General features: G+C 37.1%; 1 protein-coding gene across 3 annotated transcripts in view; it reads left to right on the top strand.

Moving 5' to 3' along the window:
• Window positions 1-20,668, top strand: part of pvrl2l (PVR cell adhesion molecule related 2 like) — a 141,461-nt gene extending 120,793 nt beyond the window's left edge. For 2 of the 3 annotated variants that reach the window (XM_079591569.1, XM_079591572.1), the window contains exons 7-11: window positions 9,669-9,755; window positions 10,362-10,494; window positions 10,698-10,755; window positions 12,492-12,593; window positions 17,031-20,668. In XM_079591569.1, the coding sequence (XP_079447695.1) occupies window positions 9,669-9,755; window positions 10,362-10,494; window positions 10,698-10,755; window positions 12,492-12,593; window positions 17,031-17,231 (581 nt within the window). In that variant the 3' untranslated portion in view covers window positions 17,232-20,668. The remainder of the gene's footprint in view (window positions 1-9,668; window positions 9,756-10,361; window positions 10,495-10,697; window positions 10,756-12,491; window positions 12,594-17,030) is intronic. The other variant, XM_079591571.1, reaches the window with a different exon arrangement.
• Window positions 20,669-27,338: the final 6,670 nt, after the last annotated feature.

The raw sequence follows: 27,338 nt of genomic DNA on the forward strand, positions 1-27,338 counted from the left end.
CAAACACAGACAGACAGACATCTCACTGTCATTTGCCGTAATCCACAGACAGTTCAAACGCAGGCAGCTAGGATGAGAGGAGATTAGTTTAGACTCAGAACGATGCGGAAATCTGGAGACAAACACACACACAGCACTTACTCCAGACAGCACTGTACACTCATACTGTCAATACAGAAAACCACCTCAAGGCGCTGAATGTCTTGTTTTGACGGATGCTCAAACTTGTGATGTTATGCGTCTTCTACTCTCAGGGTGGCTGTTGGTTGTATCTTATAAACTCAGGTTTTGTGTAAAGTCGGAACAAGTTACGGAATATGATCAGACATGCAGTCGTCAGTTACACTAAAAAACACCACTCACTCTCACTCACTCACTATATATATATATATATATATATATATATATATATATATATATATATATATATATATATATATTTAATAATCTTAATTTGACTGTTAAATGCAAGTATGAAAATGAATATCCATATTTCATACTATACAATATAATGCGGTGATGGCCTAATGATTGACTTTAGATTTTATTGTTATATTATTTAAACAAAATAGTATTGAATTTCAGTTGTGCCATCTGTTTTATAAATTGCGCTTTTAACAGTATGGATTGTTTCAAAGCAGCTTTGCAGTGATAATAGAAATTAGCGTAACAGTGAAATTTAGCGCAAACCTCAAAAGCGCAAACCGGCGAAAACGCAAACGGCGCACACTTGCGCATCACGTGTTCGGTCGATAGGTCAACATCTGTCAGGTATTGGCCATAACTTGATGATAATTATCAGTATGTTGATATCAGCCAGAATTGTAACCCGCGTAATATCGGTGCACCCCTAATATAGATTAACATTTGGCTTTTTAAATGAAAAAAAGTGTATTCTTTTGCATATTACTGTTTGCTGTGGTGTTTATAAAATGTTCAAGCAAAACAGGGATGCTAGGTATGTTGCTCGGGTGTAAAATTAATTCCGGCTCTTTGAATTAGAGAGTCTCACTTGTAACACACTCATAGTCTACTGCACTCAGACTAGGATAAAATGAAAAAGCAAAAGCTTAATATGTCAGTTTGTGGGATGTTTTTAACTGAATTGCCATGATAAAGTACTGAGAACTATGAGCTTTTTTAATTAAATGTTATATTGATATACTTAAATGAAAATCGTGACGGCATAAGTCCCTAGAAATGTCTCTGCTCCCTCTGTAAGTCTGCAGATATTTTTCTTTATCGTCCACCTAGCCAAAATTGCTCGGATGATGCCATGAAGTAGCGCTGGCTTCTCCTATAGAGAGTCCATCAGATATAAGAGGAGAACCTTAGTGCAAGTCAAGAATGGTTTGTTTTATTAATTCACGACAAAAAAGAAAAAAAGACTGTTTTGCTGCCAGGCACGCAGGTGTTTTGCAACTCCACATGAGCCTGGGCAGCCAAACACACACACACACACACACACACACACTTACTCACTTGTCTCAGGCCCAATTATTTATGCATGCAGTTTCCAGGTAACCACTCCATCAGGGAGGTAAGACACCATCTAGTGAGTTCCACCGCAGAGACAGACCTGAACATAAACACACACACAGGAGTCAAAGACACAGCAAGATATAATATTATGTTAAATCAATCTGAAAACTCTTTAAAATGAACCTTTCAAGTCGCTGTGACAAACACCTGAGGGTTGTACTTTTTGATGAGAAAAACTCCCAAATATGATGATCCCCTTGGAAGGAAAGAAAAGGCTGCTTGATGTACAAAGACCCGTTTATCAGGGTTGTTATTATAACTAAAAACTAAAACCATAAAAAAAACCCTTGAAAATAAAACCTTGAAATAAAGTAAACTGTAACATTTCCTATTTTCATTTACGGTAGTTTAAAAAACGATATTAATAATCCTACTAATATCCTACTAAACCTAAACTAATCTTGACAAACTATATATAATCTGAAAGCTTACAATCTCTATAGTTTACATATTTGGTGACTGATTTTCTAAATAATTTTATCAATAGCTGTAATTTTATCAATTTGCAACAAGAATATTTTCATACTCCTAAAGCGTGTTCAGACCTTTATTTTGAAATAGTGATGAACATGAAAAATCATGAAAGAATGGTAGAAACCTCTTTGTTTTCATGCCAAGAGTTCAAAAGATAGCATCCATTCAATTCTTTTAGAAAAAAAAGGTCTGAAAATGTTTTGAATATAAAGAAAAGTAATAATAGATTTACAGTACCATTTGTGATGTGGCAGCGAGTTATAATGCACATACATGTTCTTTTTGTGTTTCTTAGAGGTTGAATTCATTTCAAAATCTGTCAAACTTCCAAAACTACTTCTGAATAGGATGTCTACTTCATAAATTCTATGAAAATTGTAAAAAATAATGATTCAGATCACTCAAACATATGGAAATTAGAGGCGCCCTTATATGGGCAGTAATGTCAACTAGTGAAAAAGTTTGGTACTGCGGCCAAACTAAATCTCACTGAAAGCTTATTTTTTAAGATATCAACCTAAAATTTTAAACACAACTTGTGGATTTTTTTTTTCTTAGATTTTTTTTTGGTGCATTTTTAGAGTCCAACAGGTTTTGAAAATATATGTTTTATATAAAATATGAATAATAAAAAAATTTACATTGTACATTTTCATAAACTCAAACTTCTATAACTTTTTTTCTGTTTAACTTTCTTAATTTATTTCACTTCTAAATCTGCAAAATGTCTTCTTTAAAACAAGACCAATCTTACATCTATATTCCAAAGCGTTTTTGAATTACAACTATTTAAGTTCGGAATGTGCATTTTCATGTCTATTAAAAAAAGGGGGGTGCCGCTTAAGGGGTTAAAAAAATTTAAATGACAAAAACACAAAATTACTCAAACAGAAAATATAAACAAAACCTGATTTAAAATATTTATAAAAACTAATAGTATCTAAATGATTGTAAAATAGCTGCTATTTATACTGTGTGTGAAAAAATAAGTGTGATATTAAAGACAACCCTGATAAATTTGGCCTTAATTTGTCATCATAAAGACCAAACAAGAAAATGATCATTAAACATGCATCTTTTTTGGAATGTTAAAAGGAGCCCGTTCAGTTTTAAAAACCCTGACTTGCACAAGGACATCTGACCAGAAAAAAAGGTGTCTAGTGTATATGGTTCTGGTCTTCTGAAACCCTTAAAAAAGATCTGACCTTGTGAGACTAAGTGTATTTTTGGGCCTCAATGGACTCTGAACAAGCTTCGTTTGAATCCGTTCTTGCTTTTCATTCAGGCAACTCACAATGACAGCAATTTAGAGTGATTGGCTTGTATCAAACTGACTTTAGCTTCGAATTGTTCTGTCCTGTTCCTGAAAAAAATATTCCCCCTCCCCCCATTCATTTGGTTCACTTCACCGTGGCTTTTATGGAAAAAAAATCAATCCTACTGTTTTATTCGAAGAGGCAGAAATGCTCTTATGAGTGTGAGAAAGAACGAGGGAGGGAGTTTTGCAGAGACGCCACACGATAGATGTGCCTTTAATCCGGTGAGTAGTGCTGGCAGATGGATCAAATATGGAGCGAATTGTACAAACGTTTTTTACAGAATTTGCTGCTCCTCGGAAGAGACTGTTCCTTGACTTGCTGTCAGAGAGAAAGGGAAAGAAAATGTGTGTTAGAAATGTAATGGTTGGAGTTATCTTTCCAAACAACATTATTAATTATTAACAAAGGATGTCGGTCATATCATGTACAAGTTTCAGATTTTTCAAGTAACAAACTTAAACTGTTTAGGTTCTTGCACTACCATTAAAAAGTTTGGTTCTTACACTACCATTAAAAAGTTTGGGGTCCAAATTGAATTTATTTTTTTCAAAATTAATACTGTTATTCAGAATGGATTCATTAAATTGATCAAAATTGACAGTAAAGACATTCATAATGTTACAAAAGATTTATTTTTCTTTTTAGTTGTTTCTACTAGTCAAAGAATCCTGGAAAAAACGTATCACTGTTTCCTCAAAAATATTAAGCAACATTGATAATAATAATCATTTTAATAAATTATTTAATATAATATAAAAGCAGCAAATCAGCCTATTAGAATTATTTCTGAAGAATCATGTGACACTAAAGACGGCTGAAAATTTAGCTTTGCCATGACAGGAATAAATTACATTATAAAATATATTCAAATAGAAAATAGTTATTTTATATTGTAATAATATTTCATAAATATATCTACAATAAGGTTCCACTTGTTAATATGAACAACAAATGTTTTAGAATACTTCTAAAACATCTATTAATCGGTTCATTTTAGTTTAATATTTACTGATACATTATATTAAAATCCAAAGTATGTTAATATTATTCAATAAACCTTAACATGAACAGCTGTATTTTTATTAGTAATAGTAATGTTTTCAAAGATTAATACTGTAACAAATATATTGCTCATTGTTAATGCATTAACTAACGTTAACTGAGAAATTGTTACATTTTTTTTGCTGTATTTTAAATAAAAATAATGCAACTTACCTTTCAAAAATCATTAAACAAATGCAAATCCTAGACTTTTAAATATTTCTTCCACTATTTGTTTAGAAACACCACACAGCCAATCAAAACATTCTCTGTAAGTGCAGGAACAAATCACAGATGAGTATGCAAATTGGATTTGTGTAAAGGTAAGAATCGACCAGGTCACCAAAATAGGAACAGGGGCTAGCAAAAACACTTTGAGCGTGTGTGTGTGTGTGTGTGTATACATGTAATCCTCTTTGTGGCATTAAGAAGCGGCCGCGGTGGCCTGGGCTGTTTTTCCGCATGTGGACAGATTTCAGACTGCACGTCTCAATTATCATGATCTTTATAAAGCTTTTAAGGGCAGCTCAGCATACAACCTCTCTCTAATTCTCTCTTTCTTTCTAAGTCTGGCGGCTAAGTATAGTGGTGGAATGCTGAAAGAATATGGGCGATAATGGGATGAATCAGAAGTCAAGCTGCTGCTGATAATTATTATTATTTCAACAATGAGTCTTTTGTCAGTCCCTCCAAAATGTCCACCCACCTCTTACACTCGTGTGTGTGTTTTAATTTCCTCCTACACAAGCAAGGTTCGTTGGCCTTGGGTGACATCGCAAGGAAAAGGCCTGTGTATGAGGGGGGACATGGCAGAAACATAAGTGTTTTTGAGATATTAGGAAGAGAAATGGCAGTTTTCTTGATTGTGTGTTCCAGTGATGCATTTGATTTCTGGTTCTTTCCTGTACTGTACTTATCATTACATTCCTGAAAATCAATAGATAAATGTACAAGTCCTTCTTTTTGTTATTCCATTGACTCTCCCTCTCTGACATTCCTCTTCTTTTAATAACGGATTCACAAGAAATTGTGGTTTATTGCTGGTCACGGTCTAGTTTTTTCCCCGTCAGTCTTCATTGTAATGAAATTGCAATATGGATGATGCACTCAATGATTTTAAGTAGTTCCTCTCAAACATACACAAACGCATACGCACGAGCCGCGGTTTCAACAGTCATTTCCTGGTGGCAGTCTATTTTTTTCTAGACTCTTCATTCTTATAAAAATTGTAATTTGGATTATTCTCTGAAGGATTTCTGCCCTCAACCATTCAATTAAAAGTCGCTTTTTCAGAGACTTTACAAAACAGTTTTGAAAATTGGTCTTTCATTATAGAGTCCTGATTCTAATACAATTTGGACAGAGGTAATCGGTTATCAGAGGAGACTGTGTAAAAGTAATGTCCATTAGTCAAAAATGTACAGTTCTAAGATAACACATATCATGCAGTTCGCTAATCATGTATTAAACATGAAACAATGATCTCATTAAAGCAATTAGTACACATTGTGATCATTATGATTACAATATATAGAAAATGTGTCAGTGGTGCATGTTGATGAGTTGGCATCATCTGAAGTCCTCGCCGTGGTTGGGGTCATCCCTTCACAGGTGTTGGGGCATCTGAAATCTCTGTAAGGGGCTGGATCCAAACTGGAGCTGGCGTACTACCTCGGGTGGAAGTTGAAAATAATTAGCGTAGCAGCTGTTCATAACATTTCAAGCAAAATATCATGTGCATTTCATCTTATATATCTGGAGTACGAGGTTATTCGGTACATTATGTGAATGCTTGGATAAAGAGATGCGTCTTTAATCTAGATTTAAACTGGGAGAGTGTGTCTGAGCCTCGAACATTATCAGGAAAGCTATTCCAGAGTTTGGGAGCCAAAAGTGAAAACGCTCTCCCTCCTTTAGTGGACGTACATACTAAAAGTTCAGAGTTTTGTGACCCGAAAGAGCGTAATGGATTTTAGAAGATTGGTTACATGCGCAGGAGTTGAACCATTAAGGGCCTTATAGGTCAGTAGCAATACTTTGTAATCGATACAGAACTTAGTAGGTAACCAGTGTAGAGATGATAAAATTATTGTTATATGATGATATTTTCTTGACCTGGTAAGAACTCTAGCAGCGTCATTTTGGATTAACTGTTTATTTATTGAGGATGGAGGACAACCAGCTAGTAGTGCATTACAGTATTTCCGTCTAGAGATAATGAATGCATGAACTAGCTTTTTTGCATCTTAGAGCAAGCTTAGAGATTTTTCTGATGTGGAAGCCGGCTGTTTTTGTAACATTTGAAATATGATAATCAAAAGACAAGTTGCTGTCTAATATAACACCCAGTTCTTTAAATGTAGAGGATAAAGTAACAGTACTTCCTGAATTGTAGTATAAGAGATTCTTATCTGAATTTAATAGAAGAAAATTACCGGTCATCCAATATTTTATATCTTTAACACACTCTGTCAACTAGGATTATTTAGAGATTTCATCTGGTCGTGATTAAATATATAACTGAGTATCATCTGCATAACAGTGTAAACTAATTCCATGTTTTCTTACAGTATTATATTACCAAGAAGCAGCATGTATTTTGAAAATAGCAGAGGGCCTAAACCAGACCCTTGCGGCCCTCCGCAATACCGATTTACAATGTTAATTGTACGATTTACAATGTTAATTTGGATAATTCCCAGTTTAAATAAACCAAATTGTAACAGTCAGATTTGAATCTCCCTAATGCCTGTCCCTGAATACCAGTGTAATTTTGTAGTCGATCTATGATATGATAAACTGTATAGTGTCGAACGCAGCACTAAGATCAACTAAAACTAGTATTGAGATGCAGCCTTGGTCAGAAGCTAGAAGTCATTTGTCATTTTAACGAGTGCAGTTTTGTATTATCTATGTGCATGTTAAAATCTCAGATACTCAGCACTTTATCAGCATTGTACAATAGGTCTGACAGAAAATCTGCAAACTCTCTTAGAAAATCAACATTAGGGCACTGGAGATCTATTCACAGTAGCCAGAGCAAGAGATAGCAGGGATTTTTTTCTTATCTGAAAGTGTAATATTTAGTACAAGGCAAGCACTTAAAATGAATTAAACCGGCGTCCTGTTTTCTGAGTAACATTAAGAATATCGCTAGACTGTTGCAACATCTCCACCACGACCAATCAGGCTCATGCTTACAACAGTAGCCTGATGGAGTAGATTCATTAAGACTGAAATACTTGGTTTAAGCCAGGGTCTCAGTAAGGCAGATTACATCAAAACTATTATCTGTAATCATTATCATTTAATTTCCAATATTGTTTTGTTTTCAGCTTGTCTTCCTACAGTCTTCATTCTAAGAAAATTGGAAGGATTTTTCAAGCTCCCTTCCTGCCCTCAGTGTTTCTCTCGTTTAATTGCAAGTTGTTTGTTGAGAGACACTACTCAACAAACTAACAATCTGCACAGCACGAGCGACGACCCAAAATAAGCAGCTTCAGAGGAAATGTACCCCAGCCAAGTAAACGCACTGCTAATGCGAGAACCCACCAACAGAGGAGACATGCGGAGGAATAGCTAGTCTGAGCCGTGAGCAGATGAACAGCGTGCGATATATTTTCAGGATCGCACGATATACAACAGCCATTTGTTTAGACGCATTTGTTATAGATGAAGTTTTAGGTTGCTTTCGGTGGCTGATCTATACGATGAACCCCACTGATACATGCACACACACTGAGCAAAACCCTCTCGCTCGGGAGGACATTGATAATAAATGCTCTTGTTTAATATCCACAGCAGGTAAAAATGATTGCTGAAGGTTTCGTGCTGCGTGGCTATCAGCTTTTATCAAATAAAGACTTTTTTTCTAACATCCATCTGATCCCTCCACTTCGATGCTGCTGTTGAAAGACTGGTGTTTTTTTAAGAGTGTCCAATATGGTTTTCGCCCCCCTACGAGTCCTCAGTGTGTGAGCTTTCATGCATTTCTGTGGCTCACTGCCCGGTTTCATCAAGAATCTGTTTTATATTAAAAATGTATGTGTGACTACAAGTGCATGCAAGTAATGAGCACATCTGTTTCTTTACAATCACTGGAAACAGAGTTAATCTGATCTGTCCGGGGGAAAAAAGCAGAAATTCGCAGAAAGATCACCATTGTGACTTTGCAGATCAAATGTGCATTTAGGAATTTACAAAATGGCAACCCCGGTGGACAGCAGCGTTACTGCACTGTTGTTTCCATCCAAACGCAACTGCAGCCTTCCTGTCTTTTCCCAGTCATCATACCTCTTTTCAAGAGCATTGGCATGACAATGGACAAAGTTTCAATAAAATATTCAGTGATGGCAATCCCCCTGTCTATATCTCTCTGTGTCTCTCTCTTTCTCTCACTTCCCTTCTGTCTCATCAATCGCTCTGAGAGCAGTGGGGCTTACTAATTTTAGCATACTCACCCCAGCAGCAAGTCTTAGCAAGCTTTGCCTGTGAATACCTCATCAAACTGAGCCGCACTACAAAGAACCTTATCACTCCAGCTTTAAATGTCTAACTGCGAAGGGAAAGATAAGGAGCAGTGGAGCATTAGTTCTCAAACCGGATTACTGGTCCGGGGCACTAATGGTGGACATCACAATTGAGATGAAACCGAAAAAAGGCTGATAAATATCTCTTTACACATCCAATTTTGGGCCACTTTCAAATGTGGTTTTAAATCTAGTGCAGTTTATATCTGGTATGTGGTCATCTGACCTACATCTGAAACAGGATTGTGCAAAAGGTTGCACTTTATTTTACTGTACGGTCACTTTCAATGTACTTACAAAGAAAGTACTGAATAATATAAGGTAACTACATGGGTTAAGGTTAGGTTTAGGGGTAGGTTCAAGATTAGGACCTAGCTATTACCCATTTATTGTAATCACTACAAAAAGTATATAGTATGTACGTGCGAAACGGGACTGTAAAATAAAGTGATTATCTATCCATCTATCCGTCTATCTGTCTATCTGTCTGTCATTCTCAAGGCCTTTAAAACTTTCAAAGGCTTTATCAAGCTAATATTCTTAGTCTGTCTTGACAAACTTTTGACAAAATAGTTTTTCTAGTTAATTCATGAATTAGCTATATGAATTGCTTTGAATTTCAATTTATTTTAATTCGACTTCCTTACATTCAAAATTCAATTCAATTCAATTCCAAATTCAATTCCTGAATTGTCTACAGTGCATTAACAATTCAGTTCTGAATGGCACACAACCCTGATATGAACTATCTGTTTGTCCTCAGAATTCAGTCTAAAACCCATTCAGGTGGTTAATGAACGTATGGAAATGTCTACCAGTGCATCATGGGAGCACACATGTGCCACCGCTGGTGAGCGATAAGAACAAGAGCACTTGCTGTTATATGTATTTATTTTAGAAATGTTCAAATCCGCTGCCTCTGCATGTCAAATGACATAAACCTATTACAGTAATCCTTCCTCATAGTCCCACAGCCCGTGTCATGTAGTTACAAGCCGTTTGGAAAACCAAATGCTCCAAAAGAGGATCGAACCGTGCTACTGAAATGATCCGCGTGGTGCTGCTGACCAACATCTGTGTGACCCGCTGTGAACACGGCGGATCGTCTCACATGTAATCACAGTCGGCTCTATGTCCAGGCTCAGATAGCATATGCAGATATGATTTGATGGCAGGAAATTTAAAGATAGAAAAATGTGTTAAATGAGGCTAAGTGTACTACCGTCTCATTGGCTGGAAGAAAAATCTAATTAGCTAAATAAACAGTAGGGGGAGTTCTGTGTGTGGGCCTGATTATGTCTTAAATAAATATAAAAGAGGATAAAAATCAGTCAGTAGGTCTTGAAGTGTAAATGAAATTCTTCATTCTCTGTTTACATAGGTGGTTTGTACTTTGAGAGGACGGAAAAAGAAAAAAAACTCAAAGATAATTGTATGCGTCTCTTGCTTGTTGTAGATCAACCTTTACCGAAAGTCACCTCGGCTGGGCCAGTTATCGGGGGCATCATTGCAGCCATAATGATTCTGTGTTTGATCGGCGCTGGTGTGGCCATGTATCACAAACGCCGCCAGAGGACCGAGAACGGAGAGTAAGTGTGAACGCGCACCCACAAACACAATCACACATCCATGTGAAACATCCTTTTTCCCCCTCTCTCTTTCTCTCCTGGCTAGAACACCCAAGCTATTTTCATCTCTTTCATTCTCAACTCATCTTAATTTGTGCATTCGCGGTATGGCATACATGCGCTCCACGGTTATAGCTTAACATCTCCTTGTATTACTTTTCCAGAGGCCCCCCCAAACACAAGCCACCTCCTCCGATGAAGTCTGGCAGCTCAACAGAAATGGTGAGCGGACATTTTTTCCCATCAGTCACCTCTCGACGCTCACATCAAACATTCTCTTTCAACTCAACGCATTGAGCTTTTCTTCATTACACAATGTTGAGATTACTTACAGTTCTCCAGGCTACACGCGGCAATTAAATCAGAGCTGGTGAAAAGACACATATACATAAACCACCATAAAATAGATCTTTGAATTTAAACCTTTGAAGAACAAGCTTAGTATTGGGACGAGGGAAAATGTGTATTGCTCAAAATAGGGTAATTGCATTTTTTTTCCCCCAGTTAACGATTATTTCCTGTTCGCTTGGTTGGTTTTGGACCACATTTGAAACAAATGTGTATTGTGAAGTATGTAAAAGCAAGCCGAGCGGAGAGAATGAGAATTGCTAATGTTGCCCTCGGGTTACGGTCGAGAAAGAAAGGGTTAACATGGGGGTAATGTGTATTGATTGAAGCTTAATGTAGAACGTGTGGGTGGAGCTAAATTTGTGTGCGCATACATGTTTGTGTATGTGTGTATGTGTGTGTGCGCACGGGCAAATGAGCCTGTACATCACAGGCATCTTTCATCTCGGCTGCCCTAAAAAAGCTGATTAATTCAGCTGTCAGCACCCTTAAAATATGTGATTATGAGATCTGTCTTCATGTTTGCTGAAAATAGCGGCTGCAGTAAAATATCTGCGGCTTATTCCGCTGAACACTGCCTGTTACCAGTAGAAACTTTAGATTAGACTTTTTAGACTTTGTTTTGAGACCTAGCATTTAATACTGTTCAAAAGTTTGGGGTCACTTTTTTTTTTTTTTTTTTTTAAAGGCACACCGTGGACTTTGTTACCTAAAGAGTTGAAGCATATGAGTTATTTTAAATGATTCCTCAGGCCAATATACAGCGCTTGACACTATCAATGCTCCGAGCGGGGCTGCCCTCTTGAAATACCGCCTATGTAAGTTTGGAGAAGACGCACCGTCTTTGGCCAGGTCATGTGATCTGGAGAATGCCTGGAGAACGAATCACTTTATGACCGTCACGTGACCACAAGCTCTGATATGCTCAAGGAGCTAACGCTTTTGCTACTATTTTTCCACCTGCTCGACTCCTGGCCATGACTGAGGCAAGGAAAAAGTTTAAAACTGCTTCTGAGGAGGCAAAAAAGAGAAAACACGAGAGGGATCGTGGATGTCTTCTTGACTTTTGCGACAGTGCTGCGGCGCTTGTGGCCTCTAGGGGCGCTCGACGGGAAAGTTACAGGTCTAGCGCCCCTAGTGGCCAAAAGTTCAGCGGTGTGCCTTTAAGAAAGAATAAACGTACAGATATTCAGCAAGGACGCATTAGATCAAAAGTGACAATAAATACATTTATAATGTTATAATAGAAAAAATTCAAAATAAGTGCTGTACTTTCATCATAAAATCCTGTAAAAATCCACCAACTTTTTTCAACATTGATAATAAATGTTTCTTGAGCAGCAAATCAGCATATTATAATTATTTTTGAAGGATCATGTGACACTAAAGACTGGAGGAATGATCCTGAAAATTCAGATTTGCATTCATAAATATATATTAAAATAGAAAGCAGTTATTTTTACAGTTTCACAGTTCTTACTGTATTTTTTTATTAAATACACATCCACTCACAAAAAGATTTTATTTGAAAAAGTTGTCAGTTGAGCAAGATTCAGACTCTTGACCTTCTGCACTAAAACTCCTCATCTCATGTGTTTGTCCCTCTATAGCTGAATAAACCTCAGGACAAGGCCACAGCCATCACAGAAACCCAGCCGCTCAGCAATCCCGAGACATACTACTATGAAACTAACTCTGGCGAGCCCGTTACGGTAAGATCCCTTTTCCAAACTTTGATGTGCAATGCTGAAAGCTGTGAATCCCGTTCCATGAGCATCCCTCATTCGGTGGCATCTCATTGCTCCGTTTACGGTGTTGGAATGAATGACATCAGCCATCCTGAACGATGTGCAGATTCATTCATTTGTGTTCGATGACAAAGGCATTGAATAGACATTACAAAAAGTAACTTTAGAAAAATATTTTTTGATTCAGCAGATTTTTTTACACAAACTTTTCAGAAGGTGCATCTGAAGTGGCATTTAGGTATATTTTCACAGACTGTTTAATGCAGCTCAGAGGTGACATGAATGACTTATGAAATTATACTCTAAATATGATACTAAAACCACCAGTAAGTGATGGCAAGTCACTGTCTTAAAATGAGAGTCATTCATTCAACCGATTCATTCAGGAACAAAGCAAGTGACCGTATTTCTGAATGTGTCACTGAATCATTGACTCACGCATTCTGTTAAAACCGTTCAGTAACCGATTCATTCACACCGCTGTTGCTCGACAGATCTGATGGGCTTTGTTTGGAACTATATTCATTGGTGAAATTGAGCAAAATAAGAGAATATGGAGTGTAAAATGTAACAAGAGTATGTAATGAGAGAGAGAGAGAGAGGGAGGTTTTGGATTTTTGTTTTTGGATTAAAACTAAATCGTAAGTAAACCAAGATTTGTTACCTTATTTATGTATAACGAGTGGTTCCCTAGATTTTTACAGCACCTTTGCAAGTCAAGAAGTTTCATGAACGCAAACACACAAACATCAGAAGCGCTCACCTCAAAAACCCGCGTCTCAGACAGCGCGGGAATATTGAATTTAATTATTTCACTTCTTGCTCTTGTATGGTCAAATTCACACAAAATTATGTAAAAACGCCCGTCGTCTTGGCGACAGCGAGTATCCTAGTAAACTAACACAGTCTCACCCCAAAACATCACATACTGACGGGTCTTGACCATACGGCAACATACGACGAAAAGGGTACCCTTTAACGTCCATGTGTGACGATTCGGGTATGGTTGGGTTTCGGTATGCGTTAGGGTACCGCTAGGAGGCGCTGCTAGTGCGCTTATGTCTGTGTCTCATATTGTCGTTATAGGGGTACCCTTTTCGTCATATGTTGACGTATGGTCAAGACCCGTCAGTATATGACGTTTTGGGGTGAGACCGGGCTGAGTAAACATAGTCGGTTATATCTCAAGTGAACATGGACAGTAGTCATATTGGACTTCGGTCTTAAAGGGCCAGCAGTCCAATAAACCTGCTGCTGTGTTTTAAAGTTAATCAAACAAAGAACAAAGAAATCTCTCACTGCTCTTGACTAAATACCTTTTGTAGCTTTATAAAGATCCATCTATATTTAATTTATACAGTAATGAATATGCAGTGTTATTTCACATTTGATTACTTTATTCAAATTTCTGTGCCTGAAAACTACTGAGACCTATACCTGGAAAACCCCAAAACACTGTTTATTTAATTTGTAGCCTTTCTTTGTTCAATTGTATTTATTTGTGCTATTTTTAATTTGATTATTTGTTATTATTGTATTACTGACTGCTTACTTGTCTTTTAGTATTGTTTTAAATTTACAGTAATTAGGCTAGTAGTTTTGATGTAGTATCAAAATTGGAATAGATGATGGAATAGATAAATGTGATATTTCGACAAAGGCCCTTCACAAAACTTTGCTTAGGGAAGTGTAGGACCGGCCCTGATTCCATAGGATGAAATCAAGTCGTTCCACTCGGATATACGTCACAGTAGGGAAGAAATGAAAATAATAATAATAATAATTCATTACATTTATATAGCGCTTTACATAGAAGGGGGAATCTCCTCAACCACCACCAATGTGCAGCATCCACCTGGATGATGCGACGGCAGCCATATTGCGCCAGAACGCCCACCACACACCAGCTTAATGGTGGAGAGGAGACAGAGATGAAGCCGATCAGTATATGGGAATGATATAGTATAAAAGACTATTGCAACTTCTGTTTCATGCCGACTTTAATCGCACCGTACTTACCTCACAAAATCTGTATAAAGACCCCGTCTTGCAGCAGGCGGCTTACACACTTATGCTAGCGGCGAAGGCTAGTGACTCATAACGATGTGTGGCATGTGCTAACACTGCCAACGGGTCTTTTATGTGGATTAATATGATGAGCTGGTTATTTCATCAACTATGATAACCGTAAAGCCAATTACTACAGCGGATCTGTGTATGAAGGCCAGACTCAGAAACGTACCTTTGTGATAAAGCCCCCAGGGCTTCGGTCTGCGCTTTCAAGAACTGCCTGCATTTATTGTTTTTGGTGATTTAGCCGGCAGGGATGGGCATTATTCAGCATTTAAGAATTGGCTCCATTTTATTTGTGAATTTGAATGGAATTGGCCACACCCCACAGGAAGTTGAATTCAGTGAATTGTGCATTTCAATCAAATTCAACACAGGCACACAACAGAGGAATAATTGTGTGCATCATTAAAGTAATTAATCATGTTTATGTAATCATACATATATTCTAAACTGTGCTGGAAATAAAGTGTTTTTCTAAACTTTTAGTATCAAAATATCATATTATTATGTTTTACATTACATGTATATATATAGAAAATACTTTTTCTAGAAATACATGTTCTGTGATCACATATTTATGGGTCATTTATACTGAATAAAAATGCATTATTAAAAATAACATGTAAAGCTCTTTGAATGTCATTTTAATAAAATTTAAATTTCAGTTCTGCATCTTGTATCAATTTAAATGAAAGAATTTTAAAGGCAATTTATGGCGCATATCCCTGGTAGCCAAGCTAAAATCACTACAAGAAATAAAACCCTTTTTTATATCCAGACCTTTATCGAAAGGTTAAATGACCAGGGGTGAACTGGCATCACCTTATGACATAAAAAAGAACATTCGCCCCACATAATTAGAAACCAACTTTTGCTTCAATCGTTCAGACACCGATTCACACACGTACATGCGAGAGATAGCGATCACACCATATTAACACTTTTAAATTAAATTTTTGCTCACTGTGAGTCAGGAGGTGAAGTGTTCTATCAAATCGTTTTATCAGAGGAATCTTCATTCGGTATAAATTAACTCTAATAAATAAGAATGTGTGCTTCTGTTCTCCAGCTATTATACTGATGCTTAATGACCGATTGAGGATCTATTAAATTGGCATTAGTACCACCTCAGTGATTGTAATGAATTGTGAATGTGTGTACGTGCAGCTAGTTACATGTGTCTGAACCGGACGTGTGTGTCGTGACAAAACTACATCTCTGACTTAATAATCAGAGAAGCAGTTTGAAATCAACTTTTATTCATTGTTTTTTATTCTTTAAGGAAGGGGTCATCCATGGCTAGCTGTGCATTTAATGCTTTTAATTCATGTGGAGGCAAAGAACCACCTGACGCAAAATGGAAATCGTTTAATGCACAGCTAGCCGTGGTCATTTGCCAGCATTGACAATTTAAATCTGTTATTGATGTTTGCAGAGCAATATTTGACCGGCCGGGTAACATTTTTTGCCCGCTTTCAATCAGATACAGAATGAATTATAGCATTTATTTGAATGAATTATCGAAAGAGAGATGAGAGATGTGTGTGTGAATGACCTGCATCTGTGCAGCGTCTTTCTCTATTAACAACGAAGCTGTGAGTTTAATAACTTCAAAACCAGCGATATTAATCCCTCGTGCTGAACAATATAATGTATGGATTCAGCAGCGAAGCTATTTTATTAATAATAAAATGGTAAACGATACAAAATGTAATGTTTTATTTAACGAAAATCCTGACCTTTGATCTTCTGAGCATGGCTACGCGATGCGAGCGTTTTTGTGTCTCTGTTAGCACCGCCGTTCACTCTATCTTGCCCAGAAAAAGCACGCAAGTTGCAAGAAATTCTTCTCTTTGGTGAATACAGTACATCCATTGTGTTCGTCATATTTATAGAAGTTATCACATCTGTCAACTGTCATTCTGACTGTCATCAGACAAACGCTTTTCTGGGCAAAACAGTGAACTACGGCACTAATAGAGTCACACGAACATGCACATTGTGTAGCCATGCACAGACCAATGGTCAAGGTCAGGATTTTCGTTAAATAATACATCACATTTCATAACGTATACTCACAGCTTAATGCTGGTCGCTATTCACTGCCATTATGGACTAGATTTGTAAAAAATCTCATTCTGTGGTCCATATAAGAAAGAAGAGCATTCGCCATTAGAACGTCATTTCAGGGTGAACAATCCTTTTAATGCACACCTTCCAGCCAATCAGAATCAAGTATTCAGATAAACCATGGTATAATTCATTATATGTTATTTTCCAAAGACTACGCATTTAAATAACGTAATGCTTTCTTTGTGTGCGCTTCAGGATCTAGATGATGACAACATGGGCCCTCCCGTTAACGGCGGCACCCCCAACGTCTGGGACGGCTCGGGAAACCCTCCCGACAACGAGTCGACCAATGAGACTCTTCCACCGTACGAACCAGCTGACCAGAATGATATTGAAGCTAGCCATGCTAACATAGCCCGTGGAGAAAGTTTCATGTCTCAGCCCATGTTGGTCTAAAGACGTAGGCCGTGCCTGCGATTTGCACTGCCACCGTCCTACCCAGCAGCGGACGGCCATTACAGCACAGCAGGCTATAGTCCACGGCTAGGCACACACACATCGGAAACCACCCTGGTGGGTTTTTTTTTTTTTTTTTTTTTTTAAACAAGTGGCAAAATGACCTTTTAACCTATTCTCATGGTTTTGTGGATGGTCCATGAAACATCTTAATACCTTTTGGAGCCGTGATCATTAGACTTTTAACAGATTTTGGACATGTAATAATGTATGACAACAATTTCTTGGTACTTCAAAAGAGCTAACTTAATTTACGGTAATTAACGGTAAAACAAAACCATGAGAATTGTAGTTATTCAGTTTTGAGGTACTATGTAATATTTGAATCCTTGTTATGTGAAAAGCAAGCATAGTCGCATCGGTTTGACTTGACAAACATTTAATTTTCCTGAAAGGTCTAAATATGAGAATTTGCTTTCAGTATTTTAAAATACACTGCATATACTGTCCAATGTTTGCTTATGTTTCTGATCTCTACATTTTTATTCTGCGATCTTTGGTGTAGTGCTCTTTTAAAGCTTTAGCTTCTTGTCGGTTTTGTGCGTTAAGGGAAAAAGCTGTGGTATATGCAATGTATTTTACATACAGCAAAAATGTATTTTTATATTTTATATTTGATGTCATTTTGATCGATTATATCAGCTAAAAAAACAAATGTATGCATTATTTTCTTATTTTTGTTTCTTTGATTCTTTGGCGTGTTCATTGTTTTTTGAAAAGTACCAAATAAGTTGTGTAAATAATTTAAGAAAATAATATATATAGCCAGTCTAACATGCGTCAAAAAATATGTAAAAAGAAGGAAAAAAAAGAAAAATGCAAACAAAGCAAAAAAAAACAAAACAGTGGGGTGCAAAATGAAAAAGTGTACATTTTTTTTAACATTTATTTGAACGGGTATTACTAAAGTCGTATGCTGATGTTTTACTTATTGATACATGTGGATTTTGTTTCTGTATAATCTGCATGGCATGGTTGGTTGCTTTCCTAAAAACAGTGGGCACCTGTCGCAACCTTTCCTCGCTCCCCTATTTTCTGGTCATAAGAAGCACAATACGCACATAGAGATGCTGAAGGTGACAGGAGGTTTGGATCATTTTCTGCACTTCCGAAGCGAAACATTAATGTTAAAGACCTTGTGAAATCTCTTGACGAGCACAGTTTTCTGTCTGGACTGACAGATTTCCTATTGAAACATTTTAGAAGCTCAAAAGACATAAAAGATCCCACCTGTTTTCAAATTGCCAATGGCCTTTACTTACATGATTTGCTGGTTGGATTACGGAGGGGGACATTCTCATTCTAGAGAGCAATTTGATTGGACAAAACGTTTAGTGCAGGATGAGTCATCGATATTTTTGGTCTGTTTTCCAAAAGAAAGATTGTACATTTTAAATGTATTTATCTGCTGAAAACCTAATTGTGTCAACTTTAAGGAGTATACCATGACATTTATCTATTAGTTTCATAGTTAACAGATATGAATTGAAAGCCATTGATTTGATGTGGTCTTTAATATTCAAATGCACTGTGTATCACTTTCTTGAGCTTGGCCACAACGCTTCAGTTGCCTTTGTTTGGCCAAATGTTATCATTAACTCTCTCTTATTCATAGTTCTTCTCAAAAAGAAGTAGGAGAAAACGTACAACTCCTCCTTAAAGGAACAGTTCGCCAAAGTAAAATCAATTACTCGCCTTCATGTTGTTCCAATTCCATATGATTCGTTTCTTCGATGTTTTGACGGATTTTCACTCTGCTGTACGATGGCTTTGTGTCATCGACGTGCTGGAATTTAAGTTGCATTCACTTTGTTCACCATTTACTTCCATTGTATGGAAAAGACAAAGATTTTTTAAAGACATGATCGAGTTTATTTTGGTGAACTATTCCTTTAAGAGATATACGAGAAACACTACAGAAGTAGTTTTTTTAACGGTCTTTTCTTTTTAACTGGTTCTTGGATGGCATGGCAACTAATTCCATCACTGTTTGTGTCTTTCACTCTTGAATGTAATCTTTGCACATCCACTTAAAGCTGTCGATAGATCATCGTGTCATAGTGTCTGTTGTAATTGTGCCAAAGAACTCATATCAAAACCATAGTGATGCAATGAACTAAAGACTTGCTAACAGGTGACAGAGGTGATAAAGGGAACGAATGGATGGCTTTTTAATGGTCACCTGGAGCGGAAACTTGCACATGCACAAAGCTCACCTTAAGATGGGTGAATGGATGAATGAATAGGTGGGCAGGTGCCGTGAGAAATCAATGGATGGACGGTACAGTTCCTGGCCTAGATGAATTAACAAGCCCTCCTTCGTTCTTGATTAGCCATCGATCACATTCACCGCTTGATCCTCTGGCCTGTTGGACACCACAGAATATTACTGATTCTTGCAAAGCGGTTATTCTTGACATGACACGACAATCTTTCACCTGTCATCTCGGTTTAGCTGAGTTGTGGTCTCGTCACTGTTTCTGATGAAGGGAATGTATACGTCTGCATGCTGCATGAGATCTGGGGTTCGCTTATGTTATCATTACGCGCAAATGGACTGTCTTCACGCAATCGGCATTTGCTACAATGGTGCAGTATTAGACAATCACTGTATGTTACACTCATCCATAAGGGTTTCTGTGTTTTAAACTGTGACTTCATTAGCATTTTTAAAACTTAATTTAATTATTGCTTATATGTTTTTTCAAGTGTTTTTTAAACGTTTCTGTCTTGCATAGATGACATATATTAAAGTCCTAGTTTATAGGAATGTTAAAGGGATTTAGTCAAATTCAGTTCTGTCCTCATTTACTCACCCTCATGTAGCTCCAAACCTTTTTATTTTGAAGAACGCTGTTTTTGTCCATACTAAAGCCAATGGGGTCCAAATAAACAAGTCAAGTCAAGTTTAGAATGACATAAGGGCGAGTAAATGCTGACGGGATTTCCATTTTGCAGTGAATTATCTCTTTAACTAAGTGGCCCGCTAAAATTAGTTTTTGGTTACCGAACGACTCTTGACATTTATCAAATCTACTCTCCAGCTAAACAAACAAACTTGATTTGCCATATGTTTGTTCATCCTTCATTATCACACATCATATCTGCCACGTGTTCGCTTATGCGCTGCCCTGTCATCGTCAAGCCAGATGTGCCTTTGTTACTTTGTTTTGAGCCATTTAACTGACAGATTTGTTTTGCCGGAGACATAAATCATCCACTATATAGACCGCCTAATGGGGAGAATTGTGATTCTTTTTATTTCTAATGTTTGTTTTTGCATCTTATTTCTTTCCCTACTGAGGTTATTTTATATGCATAAGCAACTTGTTCTATGTTTTATGGATCATCGTGATGTCTAATAAACTAAAAGCCAAAGCTCCTGTCGTGAAGCGTCTTTGTGTAATCGGTAATATTGCTTCTGTATAATCTGCTGCTTTTGTAGAGTTTCCTTGTTCTGAGATTCCAGTGTAATACATATACTGCAGTTTGTGGATATTACCAAATGCCAAAAAAAAGGTGTTTGGCATTCACTAAATTGATTTACCATCTGAGAGACCTTCAGAAGATGCGGTTTAACTCTTGAACTCAGAAAATGTCAGACTGTGAAGTCAAACATCAGCCTGTCTAAACTTTAAGAGCATGACTTTAGGTAAATACACATTTGGAAGCCTTTTAGTGCCTCGGAAATGCTCTCATTCTGTCCGTATGTCTGTAGACTGGGCATTATAAATAATACATAATTTGATCCAAAAAAAAATTCAGGCACAAACAAACTGAAGTTAAAGCTCAGGATATTCTTATAACGGTTCTCTAACAAGTGTGACTTTGAAAGACTTTCATATTTGTTTTTGTATTTATTTTTTTGATGTCCAGCATTTTTAAAATGGATCTATTTAATAGCCGTCAAACTTTATGTTTCTCAACGAAGTTGTCAGATAAAAGTTAACATGAATGACATCATCGCTGCTACAGTAATATTTTATGGTTGTGAGGTTGGGGCAATTATAACACAAGTAATGAATAAAAATTGCATGGCTTTTGAATATTTAAAATAGGTAATGAACAATATATCATTGAAGTATCTGGCCGAAGGCTGCTCTTGAGCTGGTCAATTCATATTTTATATTAACATGAATTTGACTTAAATAATTATACGGACCCATTTAGACTTGGGCTTTAAACTCATTATTCCTGACAGCTAAAATAATTTGTATCATAAAATGGATGAAAAGCATTCCAAAATGTGAAGAAATATTAAAGCAAAGATAGTTTGTTGTTTAAATAAACCAAGCAAAATTGCCGCTGAACTTCAGTCAGTGGTCACCATGCATTTTTATTGTATGGAAAACAACTTTGACATTTTGATAATAATAATTTGTGTTCCACTGGAGGGGAAAGCATTTTAAGTGACATTTCTAGAAACCAAATATTCAGTTCAAAGCAAATTATCTGTGCAATGCCCGACTCGATTCGACTAACCAAATATATGTGATTTATGCATTATTTAATTCGAACTCTTTTAACCTATAAAAATCATTCAACTTGTGTCAAAGATACACATATGTATTGTGTGTGTGTGTGTGTGTGTGTCCCACGCCACATTAGGACAATTTACCCTACTGTTTTTAGGGAAGTATGCGATTTTGGATGCAGCCATAGACTTGCATTGAGAAAGATTATGATATATACAGGTCCTTCTAAAAAAAAATAGCATATTGTGATAAAGTTCATTATTGTCCATAATGTAATAATAAAAATTAAACTTTAATATATTTTAGATTCATTGCACACCAACTGAAATATTTCAGGTCTTTTATTGTTTTAATACTGATGATTTTGGCATACAGCTCATGAAAACCCAAAATTCTTATCTCAAAAAATTAGCATATCATGAAAAGGTTCTCTACACGAGCTATTAACCTAATCATCTGAATCAACGAATTAACTCTAAACACCTGCAAAAGATTCCTGAGGCTTTTAAAAACTCCCAGCCTGGTTCATTACTCAAAACCGCAATCATGGGTAAGACTGCCGACCTGACTGCTGTCCAGAAGGTCATCATTGACACCCTCAAGCAAGAGGGTAAGACAGAAAGACATTTCTGAACGAATAGGCTGTTCCCAGAGTGCTGTATCAAGGCACCTCAGTGGGAAGTCTATGGGAAGGAAAAAGTGTGGCAAAAAACGCTGTACAACGAGAAGAGGTGACCAGACCCTGAGGAAGATTGTGGAGAAGGACCGATTCCAGACCTTGGGGGACCTGCGGAAGCAGTGGACTGAGTCTGGAGTAGAAACATCCAGAGCCACCGTGCACAGGCGTGTGCAGGACATGGGCTACAGGTGCCGCATTCCCCAGGTCAAGCCACTTTTGAACTAGAAACAGCGAAGAGAAGCAGCACTGGACTGTTGCTCAGTGGTCCAAAGTACTTTTTTCGGATGAAAGCAAATTTTGCATGTCATTCGGAAATCAAGGTGCCAGAGTCTGGAGGAAGACTGGGGAGAAGGAAATGCCAAAATGCCTGAAGTCCAGTGTCAAATACCCACAGTCAGTGTTGGTCTGGGGTGCCATGTCAGCTGCTGGTATTGGTCCACTGTGTTTTATCAAGGGCAGGGTCAATGCAGCTAGCTATCAGGAGATTTTGGAGCACTTCATGCTTCCATCTGCTGAAAAGCTTTATGGAGATGATTTCATTTTTCAGCACGACCTGGCACCTGCTCACAGTGCCAAAACCACTGGTAAATGGTTTACTGACCATGGTATTACTGTGCTCAATTGACCTGCCAACTCTCCTGACCTGAACCCCATAGAGAATCTGTGGGATATTATGAAGAGAAAGTTGAGAGACGCAAGACCCAACACTCTGGATTAGCTTAAGGCCGCTATCGAAGCATCCTGGACCTCCATAACACCTCAGCAGTGCCACAGGCTGATTGTGCCACGCCGCATTGAAGCAGTCATTTCTGCAAAAGGATTCCCGACCAAGTATTGAGTGCATAACTGAACATAATTATTTCAAGGTTGACTTTTTTTGTATGAAAAACCCTTTTCTTTTATTGGTAGGATATATGCTAATTTTTTGAGATAGGAATTTTGGGTTTTCATGAGCTGTATGCCAAAATCATCAGTATTAAAACAATAAAAGACCTGAAATATTTCAGTTGGTGTGCAATGAATCTAAAATATATGAAAGTTTAATTTTTATCATTACATTATGGACAATAATGAACTTTATCACAATATGCAATTTTTTTTAGAAGGACCTGTATATAGATTTCATGATCACCTATACACCTATATATGGCTGCATCCAAAATCGCATACTTCCCTAAAAACAGTAGGGTAAATTGCCCTAATGTGGAACACCTAAGGTCTAGTGTTTGTAGGTCCCCCATAAAAACATGAATTACAGTGAAACTATGGGTTAGACAAAGCTGTGATGTCATGTGATCAAAATCAAATGTCCAATCATATTTGAGGGTGGAGCAGTGAATACCATCCGAAGGTTAGTGACATAGAGTTTTAACAAATTTGATATTAATGAGTTAAATACATTTTAAACAAAGAAATCCTGCTACTTTTTAGCTTAATATGCTAAATGTTTGTCCATCAAAAAATAGTGTAACTTTGTGTGTATACACTATATTTTAATCAAATTTCCTAGTGTCCCACATTAAACCACAATGTGGTTTCCAAATCAGGGACAGCATGATCAGCCTAATGTGGGACAGTACTTCAATGAGTCAAAAATGTGTGTTGGGTTATGGTTTGTGGGACAAACATGGTTATTTACATGGTTTTAGTCTTGTAATGCAATATTTGAATAGCTACTGTTAATGCAGATTTTTACAGTCATGTGAATTTTTTCTAAACTGAACTAGATAATATTGTATTATCGGTCGGATGATGCTCAGTTATTCATGTTTCATCCATCCATAAACAAGAGAATTACTAACTAAGATTTAAGAGAGAATCTAAAATAAAATAAGATTTTACATGTATCAACGTGATTTTTGGTCTTTTATCATAGATTTTTCAGTGTCCCACATTAGGAAGCTGCAGATTGTCTCAGACGACTTGCGATAAGAGCACTAATATGTCTATAATTTCTAATATGAAAAAGTTATCTCAATTTTCTCTTTTGATTAGGACACATACTGGGGTTTTTAAAATGGTATTGGGTGTGGATTTAATGTTTTGGTTACACATCGCGTATTTGGTTACACACCAAATGTGACAAGAGTAGTATGTCCAAAATTCACAGTAGTCAAAAAGTACCCGGATGAACCAATACTTCAGGCGGGATTCTGAAGTGTGCATACGATAGACACTTCACTATCCCATGAGGCCATGGGAGAGGATTTATGAATCAGTGAAGAGACGCAACTGAAGTTGGTCACATCATGGTAATGACAACATGGTGCATGCAGTAGCCTACGTCCAGATTATTCATACTATATTGAACATATTTTTTTAGCGGTTGTAAAGTAATTACTTATTCAAAATAACCTACTTAAGAGTATTCAATTTCAGATGCAGCCAACAACAAATAATAGGCTACTTTTTATTTTGGCCCCACGTGAAATCTGGCATCAAGACTTTTGGTTGTCCTACTACAATAGTGTGTGAGTTCCTAAGAAAACCTCTGACAGCCCATCTAACTCTTGATCACAAGGCCCAGGTAGCTTGAAATGTAAAACCAATCACCATGGAGAATGCAGTTACCTCAATGAGAACTAGTCCCCTGTTGTGTTTGATTAATATGCTAATTTCATTGCAAAGACATCAACTATTGCTCATTGGCGTTCGGGTCATTTGTATGCCTCACGACACCCCGAAGAAGCAGGCGATTGTAGGCTGCTTGATTCAGACTCTGTTTGCCATTTGTTGCCCACCAAAAGCCTGCCTGATTCATTAGCAGCACGTACTCTGTGTTAATTCCCATTAACTCTTCGTAGCATTCTCAGTAATTGAAACCCAACTGGCCTCAACACTTGCGCACAACGACTTGACATCGCTTTCATGAGGACATAATGAATACATTGCTAATTTATCCTCTCAAGCGCCAGTGTACAACAACACCAGTGTCGTAATGGGCCAGTTCCAGCGCCTCGCGACTTGCGACTTTTTTTTAAACGACGTTGCCTCCTTAAGCACCTGTCACCCTGCATTCGTTAGCCCTTTCCTTAATGAGTTGGATCTCAAGGCTCCATCGCTGATGAGATACAAGCTGAGTGTGGCGATTGTTCCGTGTCAGAGCCAGTTAAGTCAGCTGTGGGCGTGTGGGGATGAGACTGGGGCAATGATTAAACGTTGATAGCAATGATGTGCAATCAGCGATTAAAAACGGGCCATTCGCTCACGGCTAATGCTCGGTTTAACCTCTGACTGCGGAGACTGCGAGCTGAAGAGGAGAGAGAACGACGGAAATGAAGACATTACAATGAGGTAAAAGGGGAGAAAAATGAAGGCGCAGAACCTGGGAGCCGTTAGTCCCTCTTGGTCATTCTTCAGTCGTGTTTACTCAGCCTTTGACCTCTGTTGTGGCTAAAGAGATGACGAAGTGGCTGGGAAAGAAATCGCGAATAAGGTGCATAAGAGGAAGCACGTGCGGGGAGAGATGCGAGTGGTGGACTATTGGAGTATAAAAAGGAGACAGCACCTCCATGTGGCCATTACTTGTACTGCAAAGTCTCACAAAAGAGGCATTTACATGGGCCAGAACAACATCTCAGTGCTTTTAGACTTTTAACAATATTCAATCTCAATATTTTATGTAGGCTATTTGCATAAAGGAGGACATTTTATTATTTTAATTGGGAGGAAGCACACTATTAAGTAAGGACCAGGGTTGTTATTGTTAAAGGGATAATTCACCCAAAAATGAAAATTCTGTCATCATTTACTCACCCTCAGTTGTTCTAAACGTGTATGAGTTTCTTTCTTCACATATAGTTGAATAAAATACTATGGAAGTCAATGGGGCCAACAACTGTTTGGTTACCGACATTCTCAATAATGATCTTCTTTGTGTTCAGCAGAAGAAAGAAATTCATACAGGTTTGAAACAACTTGAGGGTGAGTAAATGATGACAGAATTTTCATTTTTGGGTGAATTATCCCTTTAACTAAAACTATTAAAAGCTGAAATAAAATAAAATATAAATATCAGATAAAAAACTTAAACAAAAATTAGAAATATTGCCTTGGCAACTAAAAAATATAATAAATAAAAGTTTCAAGTAAAATGACTAAAAAATATAGTTAAATAGAAGTGTTACAAAAATCAAAAACGACAAAAAAAATACCATAGCTCAACAATATTACTAAAACAAAGTAAAATTAAAACTGAAAATATAAAAATAAAAGCTAACTCAAAATATAACAAAATAATATTATATAAATAATAAACCCCAGAAATTCCAATGCAAATTTTGTCTCTTAAAATAGCTCAATTAAATATGCAATATAATTAGGTCATGTGACATCAATGTAGCATACTATTTATCAAAATGAGGCATATTTGTAATAAATATGTCTGCACTGCACGGTGTAAATAGTAGTATTCGAGTCTGAACATATGTGTCTTTTTCTCCTCACTAGTGTAAACATGAATTCAGCATGAATTCAATAACAAGTATCCACAAAACATTGGGACACTGATGCCTCAATTACTGATGAGACACAATTATGAGGTCGTACATTAAAATGTAGCTGGTATTTATAAAGAACATGCCTGTATAACACAGGACATGACTAATATCTTCCTGTTGTCATTTGATTTGTATCTTGTGCTTCTTCATCATCTGTTAAAAAAGTACTGCTGCATTATAACATACACCCTCGGTTTTCATTTATAATGACTGCAAAAAAGACATGATGCCATTTCTTGCAGTGAATATAGCGAGCGGCTGATGCTCACAGGTGTTTATGGAGCGTTCTGGTAAGTGAACAAATGTTGGAAGTTTACCGGAACAATTTTGACAATGGGACATCTTGAATAGTACTTAAGCAGTGAGCTCTTTCTGTTTACTTTAGCTGATAGTT

This window comes from Phoxinus phoxinus, assembly GCF_949152265.1.
Source record: "Phoxinus phoxinus genome assembly, chromosome: 19".
Classification (NCBI taxonomy): Eukaryota; Metazoa; Chordata; class Actinopteri; order Cypriniformes; family Leuciscidae; genus Phoxinus; species Phoxinus phoxinus.